This window comes from Aythya fuligula, chromosome 4 (assembly GCF_009819795.1).
Source record: "Aythya fuligula isolate bAytFul2 chromosome 4, bAytFul2.pri, whole genome shotgun sequence".
Taxonomy (NCBI): domain Eukaryota; kingdom Metazoa; phylum Chordata; class Aves; order Anseriformes; family Anatidae; genus Aythya; species Aythya fuligula.
Genome location: NC_045562.1, coordinates 34,507,225 through 34,519,939, shown reverse-complemented (window position 1 = coordinate 34,519,939; position 12,715 = coordinate 34,507,225). Strand labels below are relative to the sequence as shown.

The following is a 12,715-nucleotide window of genomic DNA, read 5'->3' as shown; positions in this document are numbered from 1 at the left end:
CAAATATCCTTCTCTTGCCTTTTTCCAGCTACTACACCGAATTAGAGAATTTTGTACCCTCAACATTCTTGGTTAGCTCCAGGCCTTCTTAAATTGCCTCTGGCTCTACATAAATCTTTCTAATATTCTCACTAGGAGACATACTGCTACTTCTCAAGACCTATTGCCACAACTCACAGTAAGCCTACAAAAAAAATCTGGTGTCATTACATGATTTCTCCTGAAAATGTATGTGCACACAGCTTGCATGTACTTCACAGAGTGGGACAAAACTGACAACATACGGACACACATGAAAGATGATAATAAATCAAAGAGTGATTTTACACTAAATGTAACTCTTAAACCATTCCAGAAGTTAGAAACACATCTATAAATACTTGCTTACTATCCGAACCACATTATTTTACTGATTTTCCCCTTTGCTTTAGACTTACTTAGCTTACTTAGGAAAGAATAATGCTTTGGGGATTTTCACAGAAGTTTAGGTCTGCGATGAAATCTAGCATCTCTGAAGACTTTGCAACACTAATTGTATGTACTGTTCCAAGACCAGTGCCCAAACACAGGGGAAAAAAAGAAGAAAAAAAGAGAACAGGTCATATATGAGAATTCTACTAACTCTTCTGTTACACATCCATGTTCAAAGGAACCAACATTGCAAATTTTGTTATACAATTAAAATTCCTTTAACTTTTTAGGTTAACATATTCTATGAAAGCAGCATTTGTCAAATGTCTTCTTCTGACTTGTTTGATTGTACATAAATACTATTTGATATAAATCAACTGTAATCTAGAGGAGAACTTTGCAGACACAGTGCTGAACAGCAGCTGAATACAGAATCACACAGAATCACAGAATCACAGAATTTCTAGGTTGGAAGAGACCTCAAGATCATCGAGTCCAACCTCTGACCTAACGCTAGCAGTCCCCACTAAACCATATCCCTAAGCTCTACATCTAAACGTCTTTTGAAGACTTCCAGGGACAGTGTACCCCTTTTAAGAGAATTTTTGCTTCCTGGTAACATTCAAGACTTCGTTTTCATACTTGCAAAGCATCAACAGAGTGCTTCCTACCTACAGAGGCTATATAAAATGCAAAATAAATTCAGAAAGCTCACAGTTTAGGGCTACAGCCTCTGATTATGAGCAGGCCTGCATTCAGTGAGATGTTTGAACTTCATGTTTCACGAATATTTCAGTGTTCATATGCAGGTACCAAACGCAGAGAGAGAGGTGAAAATGCAATGATGAACAGTGAAATATGACAAGTTTTGTGGTTTTATTCTTCAGGGCTTTTTTTTTTTCTTTTTTTTTTTTTTTTTTTTTTTTTAAAAAGTTGATATAACCAAATGAAAACAAGTTATATCATTATTTATATATCCAAAAAGGATATATGATCATTATCTTTTAAATACAGAAGGTGGCACTGAAGCAGATTAGTTTCATTTGAAATTGCATTTTTGCTAACTCACATCAAATGCTTAGCTCAGTTTAAATAATTTTTTTAGTGATTAGATTTTATTCAGATTCTACCCCTACTCCACTTACTTTCCACAACATCAAGTTATAAACTTAATATCAGATGCAATGCTCCTGCACCAGAGCTGTTGTGTAGATAATCTACTTCAAAAGGATGCTTGGAGCACCAAGGTTGGACTAATGACCTCCTGAGGTCCCTTTCCACTTGATTTATATGATTCTCTGAAGAGTAAGATATATTTTTATTAATAGTTCTGTAATGTTTGTTTTACATATGAATTCTACACATTGCTGATAATGGCTGTGGAAATGCAGTCCCATTGACAATAGCTTTACTCCAATCAGTTCTCAGTTCCACAGAGAAGGCACCTCTGGAAATAGCATCTGCTCTATCAATTACTAAAAGGAAACACTCCTTCAGGAAAGTTTATCTAATGTGATGACAACTGCAGATTCAGCCGCAGTATTCCAAGACCTTGCAAAGCTTTGAAGAAAAAAAAAGTAAAAAAAAAAAAGTGAGTGGGCAGCTTTGAATGAAGCTTCATCTCAGAACTACTCATTAAGCAGTAAATAATTAAAATACCTGGAAAAGACAGGTAAAATACAAGCAGAAATGTCAGTAATAGACATGAAAGAGAAGAATTAAAAAAGCAAAGAAATAATTCATTTGAAGTTTTAATAAAGTTTCATTTGCAGTCTTGTTTAAAGATATATCAGACTTTAGGGATGTAACCTAATTACATTTTTATCCTAAGTTCTATTCAAAGACCTTGGACTTTGAATCTTTAACACAGATCAAACATAGTATAATTTACTCATGGCTATCAATACTTTAAAAAGATCTCTTCATTAGATGCCATAGTCTTATGAACACGCACATAAAGCAAACAGGACAACATTTGATACAACAAACTTTAATAAAGGACACAAATCTTATTGATATGTATATATAAACAATTAATGAGTGCTACACATTATATTCAAGCGCACATAAAATGTTTTTTCTAAAATATTTCTGATAGAATAGCTTTCAATTTTCAATGTAATCAACAGTAATATTTTCTTCAGTAATGTTAGGAACTATTTGAATTGAACTTTACAATCACCAAATACCTAAGAATACTTTTTTTTTTTTTTGGCATATGTGATAGAATTTATATGGAAAACACAAATTACACAGGTTAGAATTAGCACTATTGCGGTGCTATGAATATTTTGAAAAGCTTTTCATTACAAAGAATACAGACTTGTCCCTAGGTGTTATATTAAAACAGAAAGATTCTCCATTTGAAGAATGAGCATAGGAACATGGTAGTGTTGGTGAAAGGATTTAGCAAACCTGATTTGCTTTTCCTAATGCAAAGAATATTATTACGCACAAGGAAGTGGTAATAAACATTGCTTTAAATCAACTGATGGAGAAGCGTGAAGACTTTTTCATGGTATTAATTTTCAGAAGTGAAAAAAAAGAACCCTGCAGAAGTCTTGCTGAGTTTTGTTACTCAAAACATCTTCATTGCCTACCAACACTTCTTAAAAAATAAAAATTATTTGAAGAATATTTTTTGATCAATTCAACAGGCCCTTTTTGTTTTCACATTGTGTTTTCATAAGCTTTTTTCAGACTTTCTTTAGAGTATACTAATTTGAACTGAAAACACACAATTTCTGTAGCTTCAATTTAAAACAGTACCTGCCAATTCAATACTAGTAACAACTGTGTAATAATAAAATGTCATTTATCTGGGAACTACATTCTGTACTTGCACGAGGATGAGCTCAATTATTTAATAAGCCTTTTAAATCTGTCCTTCCCAAGAATCTATCTGGATTTATGGCTGCTTCTGTCAGCCACTGACTGACAGAGAAAAGCATTGTATCTGAAGTCTTGATCTCCTAGTAATTTTCTACTTAAAGCTTTTAAATTATTTACTTATATTTATTTATACATTTATTTTTATTTTTTTTCCTAGCTAACTCATGCATTCAATTCTTAAGCAATCAGAAGAAAATATAACTGCTTTATGAAATAGTGCAAATGCAGAATAACAGAAGTTACAGTCAGTTTATATGATGAAAAGTAAATGTTAAAAGTGTTTAAAAAGGTCAAAATGGACATGCAGAACTCTATTTCCATTAAGGAAACACTTCTTTCTGAAGTTCCCTAATGCAGAGACTCTTTTTAAGTGTATGTTTCTACATAAGCTCAAAGATAAAATTTAGCAATGGGTATATGCAGCCAAAGGTACAGGATTTGGAAACCTGTGAATAAGTTCTCAAATCTGAGCTATTTGTAAAGTCCTTTTTCTGAAAAAGTTGGTTGGGATCAATCTTAGAAATTAGCAATCTGGGATACGCAACTGGAGTGGGGGATATCATGTCAGATCAATGGTATTTGGTTACTTCTGGATGTGTTTTGTTATATAAAGAAGAACTAAAAGTACAGATAATCATGCTATGCAACTTCTACAGAACAATCACTACAAAAAGACATTTTTACTTAGTCTACAAAGGAAAAAAATCTATGTGATAATGCTGTCCCCCAAGTGGATTAGGAGTGAACTTCACCTTCATTTGTTAAGAATTGGTAAGAAGTCCACAGCAGTCAACAGCACATCCACATAAATCTTTCAGTTTATCACAGCACACACTGAATCCGACCAAGTGCAGGTATTACAGAAGCAAAAAGGAAGCGGTATTGTATAAACACAGAACAAGAAGTTGGTTCCAGCCTCAAAGGATATACAGTCTAAATCAGTAGACCTAACATTCACCTTATTTAGACCACTGGCATGTTTTGACCAGCACTCAGGCTTCCTATAATACTAATTTAAAGAAGTACATTGACATTTGTATCTTTAAATCCCTTTACTCTTTTTGGTCAAAACCATGAGACTCCCCAATATAAAGACAAAGAAAGAAGAAAGGAAATAATGAGACTAATCTCTTCTCAAAAATCACAAATTTATCTGGCCTTCCTTACCAAGAAGAATCTCACAGATGCAAGGATAGGTTAAACCAAGAAGGCCTTTATTAGCTGAGCTGCTGCTTTGACTTTTGATTCTGAAAAAGAAACATGATCCATTTTAGGTTTCCCTCCTCCACTGGCAGACCTGCACTTGTGAATACAACAGTATGGACCTCTAGATACCAGCTATACACCCTACAGTGGAAACATAGCATTAAAAATGCAGGTTGGCTAGTTTATCAAATGCAGCAATATTGTTTGTTATCAGTAACATTTCTGCACCCTGTGTAGTGAAGAAATTTATCACTTCATAAATGTTGTCCCACTGGTTTATTTTATTTACCAGCCATTTCTAATTTTGCAATCGGACGGTAAAGGTGCACTTTTCATTTCTACATTATACAGCACAATGAGGATTTGCTGTTTAAACAGACTCGGCAGACCTGCAATACAGACAATGGTATATAGTTATCTTAATGTAGAAGGTGCATGTGGGCCATCCATCCCCCAGGTTAATTTTATTCTGGATATCCTTAGGAATCTCCTAGCAAAAGACACTACATGATAATATAATTAAAACAAATTCACAAAAATTACTCAAAAAAGCCTGAGAATTTTCAGAAGCAACTTTAGGTTTTGCCTTTATACATTTTTTTTTTTTTTTTTAGTACTTCACTTAGCAACATTAGCATTTTTATTTTTTATTTTTTAAATCTAAATATAAATTATTTCTGCCTGAAGGCAAACCAGTTGGGGAAATTTGCTTAAATGGGCATATTTCCTCTGCATAGATACTCATGAACATATGCTGAGTTTCCCTCAATTATTTATACATTACATTTTTTAATTGAAAAGCACTTGCCATAAACAATTAAAAACACAAAATCAACAATTACTTAGCGATGGATTAAATAGGGCCTGCTAAGAACAAGAAACAGTCAGTTTAGTTATTTTATGTTCCAAAGCAAAAATATGCCAGGAACTAACTTCAATTTGTTGTTTACCAAATAAACTCAGTAATTAATAGTTAAACTTCAAAAGCTTGAATCAAATGTCCATTAAACTCAAAAGGAATCTTTCCACCAACTTTTGCAATGCCCTGATTAAAACCTTTAGTTTCAACAGTATGGTAAAATGACAGGTAGAATCCTAATCCTTGATCTTAATCCAGATCTTGAAAGTCTATAAGAACCCTGCTTTTGTACATAACAAATTCATTATTTTATCAATTCCCTTGTGTTCAGTAGGCCTTTCCACCAGAAAAGTCTCTAACAAATCCTAATATATAAAATAGGCTGTATTTATTAGATGCAATTTTTTTTTTTTTTGGTGGTGGAGAAATGCTTGGCTCTAGCATAGCATTGCCCTGACTGAAAACCAACAGGAGCTTAACATTGCTTACATTTAAGGCAGAAATGGATCAAGACTGAACACTTAAAAAAAAAACTCTATTAATTTGCAGAACATGACAGTTTTTTTTTTTAAATGTCTAAATATATTTCAGAAAGGACTAAGGAGACCCTGATCAGGAATTCTTTAAGATTTGGAATCTAAGAGCATATAAAGAAAGATGAAATAGGGTTTATGGATTAGCTGAATGCCATAGCTAACAGTTTTGCGTGCTGTACCTTTCTCTTACTTGTTCTGCCTGCCTTTAGTGCTTCTGGTCTGTAAGCATTTCAGAAAAAGTATTACCTACACTTTTGTTGATCCTTACGTGCTAGCAGAAAACAAATCCGATGACTAAGCCACCACTGCATTGAGATTAATGGCATAATTTTCACACATCTCGCAGTTCTCGTACCAGGGGATATGCAGTTTCTGGCATGGCACTGATTTACACTTGGAATTTGTTGGGGGAAGTTTTATTCATTAGACTCTACTGTGAAACTTACATGATTTTTCAAAACTAGTTACTTAAATGTACCCAGAAACATCTCCAAGCACGGCAGCCAACAGGTATGGAAAAGTGCAGCTGTTCCAGTAAACTCCTCGAAAACAGTGTGGATGCATGAAAACTGCCTATTAGGAAGTACTTGCAAAGCTCCTAACTGCCAAACTCTATGCCCATAAATAATTGCAAGGGAGGGAAATGCAAATTAGCAGAAACTAACAGCAAGTGTGGGACTACTAGCATCACTTTAGCACTATCCTGCACTCCTGTGTCCACCGACATCCCTGGATGCTCTTTGGTTTATTAATACAGGAACCAAACCATGGCCTGTGAATATCTACCTTCATTGCTAATGCCTGAAAGGTAACTGTTGAGATCCTTGCATCATTTGAGGTTGGGAGGATAGATACTCATAATAAGATCATAGTGATGATGTTTTCTTTGCTTCCTCCAGAGTTCTTGATGTCACTCTACCTGCTCCACTTTTTTTTACTCCCCTACTTTTTGTAGGGGTTTGCCTTAAAGGAAGAGTGCTCATGCATCTGTACTAGAAGAACACCATCAGATATGTTCATTAGTTACCTTTAAGCTTGTCTCACAAAGGAGAATTGCTTGACATTAAGGCTGAAATTTTGGTATCTGGACTACTGGCTTTAAAGCACTGGCTATATAGATATACATATGTACATACCTATACACCTATATACAAACACTTTCAATGGCCATGATGGTTGCTTTCAGAACAAGCACACCCTCAGATGTCTGTTTTTATTACATTTTTTGAACATATGGACACATTCCATCTGATCCTGTTACAACCTATTTGAAGTAAATAGCTCCTATAAGTACAAATTCTTTGTTTCCCTTTGGCTCCTGTTTTTACTCATATAAGTTATCTGAAATTTTCAAATGCATATATTTAAGTTCTACATCATTTCTTGCATGATAGATGTTAACTATTTAATACAAAACAGAAAGCCCTCAAATATTGTAATGATGAGCACTGGTAATATAAGAACACATACAAGCCAGCACTGGCCATTATTTATCAATACACTCAGCCTTTATTTCTTCTGTAAGATACAACAGTGCAAACCTGAACTTTTTAATTAACGTTAGCAGAAATTACACTAATAAGTTAGAACTATCATAGTCTGTCCTCAGACTATAATAATCTTATTCTGTGATATACAGAAGAAATACATGCATTTATAATGAGGATTCTGATTATTTCCAAAAAGACATCCAAAACACAAGAATAAAAATATTTTTTGAAATTCCTTTTCTTTCTTTTTTATTTTTATTTTTTAAACTGAGATTCTGCCATGAAGCCAATACCTACTTGAATGACAAATAGTGCTGGATTTAATAAAACAAAATACAAGAATATGAATTGCCTTTTCAATGCGCGTGCAAAAAAAAGTGACATCATGACATTTAATTACTCTATAAGAAAATGACTAGTAACCAAACTAATAATACTATATAATATCAGCTCCCTGAGGAAATACAAACTATGGGGTAAGTACAGCTAATTGAATGGTATCATAACCTGAACACTTCTGCAATAATCCCTGAGTAGCTTCTCATCTGGGTAACTCAGAGACCTAATTTCACAAATGCATTTTTTTAAAAGAGATAAGAAAACTCATTCTGCAAAGAACCACCACTGAAATCATGTCAGCTCCAAGCAGAATATTCTATTCTCATCCGTAGCAGGCTACTCAGTTATTACTGTTTTCTTTCCCTTATGTACTCACAGCTACTAATCATCTGCATCCAAATACGATGGCTGTAGTCTATACAACTGACACTTCAAATATTTAGCTTTGAAGATTAATGAACATCAGATTATATCCAACCTCTAGGACAGGGACCAGGCTGAAAGTCAAAGAACTTCAGATTTGATTACACAATAAGTACTCACATTTATTGATTCTCTTCTAAGGCAAACAACAATTTTTACAACAAGCACCTATTTAACTTCATACTCCCAAGCATATACAGATGACTTCCATTCGCAAATAAAATACTCACATTCATGTATGCGTACTATTAGATGTTAATATCTTGTACCAGTTCTTTTCAGTTCCCTCACTCAATAGAGTAAGACTAACATCTCATTCTTTTAAAATTTTCCTCTATTCCTGGCTGCATCATTAATCAATGGAATTAATAAGGATATGATGATTTAAATCAGTTGAAAATATAATGTAAATGTTAGACATCATTCACGTACATATAAATACTGGAATGTGTGTTTGTATGTATGTACACATACACATTCCCATATATGCATATTCGTGTACACATACACCCCTATACATATATATCTATTCCTGTATATATGTATATATCCCAAGAGGAAGAAGGCATCTGACTCCTTCAGTTCACTATCAAATTAGACTACACCATTATAAATAAGTGAAGAAAAAATATTATCATACAATTTACAAGCTGTGCCTATTTGTTCTAAAATCAAAAATAGTGTGTTCAGAATTTAACACGACACCATTAATACTTATGTAATTTTATACAATGCCAACTCAACATCTGCTCTTACAATTTTTCTGCACTCAAAACTTGCAATTTAATATTTCACCCTCTGAAAATACAAAGTGCAAGGAATACATCTGTCTTTTTCTCAGTGGTCCCTCAAAACAAATCCTATGCTTTCTCTCAGTTCCTTGATTTTTTCCACCTCTCCCTATGGAAATAAAATATTTGCAAAAGACAGATGCTAAGGATTTAGTGGAACTTTACCCTGGACAGTGAGAAATGCACCTTGTTTTCTCTCTCCTTACCAATGTTACTACAAAGCTTTTCTTCTGGAAGTTTCTAATATTTAACACCAGGAAAATAAAATTCTCCCCCCTCCTCTAAACATTTCTAAGTGTATTTAATAACTTCACTTATATACTTTTCAATAGGATTGAATGCTTAAAGATATGTAAGTATTCAACAGTTTTTGCTTAACACATCTTAAAGGTAGGTAATGTTAAAAAAAAAAAAAAAAAAAAAAATAAGTTTGGCAGTGGCATGGCAAACAGTTGTGAGTCACACTCTGTATGAGTCCTTAAAGATATATAGGAATGTTTGCTTTTATTTGCCATTTTATAATTTTATGTTACAGTAACTGAAGAACCACGTGAAAAGGTTGCAAAAAAAAAAAAAAAAATCCAGCAACTTTAATCATTTTATTCTACTGAGGATCAGATAACCTAATTAAGCATATTTCACTCAAAATGAAAATGGCTTGGTTATGACTGGCTGGGCTTTAAGCAAGTGTTATCTTATCTACTGGGAAACTGAATCTAGCTTAGCTTCAATTCCTGGAATAAAACTGGAATAAATAATCAAACAGATTATTCCCAAGCATGTAGATAAAACATGAAAATGTATTACAACCAATGCCAATACATCAAGAGTGAATGTCATCAGACCAAACTTCTTTTTAAGTTAGTAAAGTTTTTCTCACTGTCATAACTTCCTCGTAAAGCATTAGGGAAGCATAGTTCACCTGTAACTACTGTTAGGTGAGTGCAAATGGGTTGGGAAATCCTATAGATACACACTGGTTATCAGTAATTCACTGTCAGAACAGAAAAAGGCACTCAGTAAGTTGCCACCAGTCCCTGTCCTAGGTACAGTATAATACTTAGCATTTTTTATTAAGGATCTCTATTGCAGAATCAAAAGATTATTACATGTTCAAATGATATCAAACTGGGAAGAAAACAAAGCATGTTGAAAGACAACGTCAGAAGTCAAAAACAATCTTGACAATTTCTAGTAACTATCTACAAAATGCTCAGTGCAAAAATTAACAAACAAAACATATTTTTAACAGGCAGGAATAACTGGTGATCCCAGAATGGCAAACAGAATAGCTAATTAACAGTTCTTCAGAAAAGAATTTAGAAATTACTGAAGTTCATGAACTGAATATGAGAATGCAACTTATGCTAAAATGAACAATGTGGATGTTATACATGAAAATACAAATAACTGCGCAACTTGGAAGAAAAGTAGTTCACTCCATTTTATCTATCACTGGGGTATGAACTCCAGTTTTAAAACTGAATCCAGTTCTGGGTGTTGCAGGCAAGATATGACAGATACAACTCCAGTTCAGAGGAAACAGCATGAATGACTACCAGTCTAGAAGACATGAGGAAATATTACGTTGGGATTTTTCAGCTGTAAGAGAACATGGGAGGAAACAAATAAATAAATAAAGTCACAACAAAAGCTTACGGATTTTATATGTTTCATGTCCAAGTCTTTCCTGGGGAAAGGGGAAGCTAGGCCATTATTCAAAACATACCCATTCTGTCAGCCATTTACTAGAATTGCATTATTTACACAAAATATTTCAGTTTCTGTGGATTTTTTTTCCCTGAGAAAAGCCATTCTAGGTGAGAAATTGAGCATAAGCTGTGCTCAGGGTTGGGAACATTTTCAACCCATGAAGTAACACCTCTAAACAAAAAAATAACGACCGTGTAAATCACATTTGAATAAATGGTTAGGAGAAAAAGTGTATTCAGTAATTAACACTGGAAGATAGGTTTTATTCAGTTGCTTGAGTCTCTTGATATAATACAAAGATAGGAAGATCTTTTTCATACACATCTTGTTATACACAACACAACCCCTCCGCCATTAAAGGTAATGTATTATTTTTAAAATATGGAAACAAAGGTAACAGTTACCTTAATTAATACCTTATATCACTTTCAGAGATTCACAGTCCGAAGATACAGACACACAAATGGAGAAATGGAGCTTAAGGTAAGGTATAAAGCTGAAGCAAACATCACTGTGGCAGTCATATACAAATATCATGTGATCCTCAGGTAAGAGAAACAGAAGATTTTTTAAAGAGTACAAAAAAATGTAGTCTGTTTTATCCAAGTGTAAGTTTTCCATCATTGAGGCAGGATTAAACTAAATTATATGTTCATACCTCTTTTAAGTCAAACTAGTTTGTATAAAAACAGATGCCACTCTACTTAACCACCTGTGGCCTGAAGCAGCATTACCAGTCCTTGTCAAAAATACACAAAAGGAAATACATTTAACACAGAGGACCTCTGTGCTAAATGGATGTTCCCTTTAAACTTAGGCTTTGGTTTTCATCTGACTGAATACTTCCAAATGTTCATGGAAAGTAAACAGGGAAAATTGGTCTATGAATAATTACAGACTTTGTCTACTTGCTACTCCAAAAATAAGAATTGAAATAGCTTTTAAACTTCTTTTAAATTATGGTTGCAAACCAATTTTACACAGAAATACAGTGCCCTTTAACAAAACACAAATTACCAAATAAGACCATCTTAATGCTGACACAACGTAGCGTTATGAGCTCAGTGACTTACCTTGTTCCTCACTGATGAGACCCGCGTGTGCATGTGCTTGTGCTTGTCTTTTCCCGCCATCAGTTTTTATTAGTTGAGCAGTGTTAAAGCATCGTTCATGAAAGTAATTCCTTAACCATTCGTCCTCAGGGTCATTGAAACAGTAGGCCAAGTTAAGCTGGTTATCATACACCTCCCCATAGTGCCCTTTAAAAACAAAAAATAGTCAAAATGCTAGTTTTCATCAGCTTTCACAAAGCTTACACATTACGGCAATCACGAGATAATGAAAATGAAGGAGTATTTATATATCCAGCACACAAATACTACCAAGTTCTCCTACATAAAAAGGAAATATGATAAAGGGAAAATGACAACCTTCCAAATTAGGCATAAATGAAAAGTTAGTCCAGCAAAACTGCAATAAATTGCTATCACGTGTTTACAAACACAAAACTTAGTTCAATAAAACACACAAAACCTCTATAAGACTCATTTAAAGACAGAAGCCAGAGTGAGCAAAAAGACCCACACATACAGTTTCTACTGGAGAAGTGTTTGAAGCACTGAGACCTGAAAAGACACTGAATGCTTTCAAAACAGGTCTGAGGTAGCAACCATGATGATGTAGATAAAGAACCAAAGAGAGCACTCTGCAAGTGCCCCCCACTAATTTCATACCATTTAAAATATTTAAAATAAGACTAACAAGAAATGTTTTGAGTTTTCTATCTACTTTCCCGTTTTTATTACATTATCGCTCTCTCAAATTAAGGACCAACTGCAATTTTACATCTTGGCCTGAAAAAGTCCACCAAGGTATTGCTCTCAGTAAACATGGAAAGCAGAGAAGATTTAGACTCTCAGCTCTCCTTTACAATCTGAAGAAAAAACACATTTAGTTCCCACTCTAGCAGCCAGTTAAATGAATACATACTATTCCTCATATTTATAAAAACAGTGCGAGTCCCACCTCTAAGTAGCATTACAAAATTATCAACAA

The 12,715-nt window shown here is 34.0% G+C and overlaps 1 protein-coding gene across 2 annotated transcripts in view; it reads right to left on the bottom strand.

Annotated features, from left to right (window-relative positions):
* Positions 1 to 12,715, bottom strand: part of TTC29 (tetratricopeptide repeat domain 29) — a 372,975-nt gene that overhangs the window by 79,994 nt on the left and 280,266 nt on the right. For both annotated transcript variants that reach the window (XM_032186005.1, XM_032186006.1), the window contains one exon: positions 11,734 to 11,919. In XM_032186005.1, the coding sequence (XP_032041896.1) occupies positions 11,734 to 11,919 (186 nt within the window). The remainder of the gene's footprint in view (positions 1 to 11,733; positions 11,920 to 12,715) is intronic.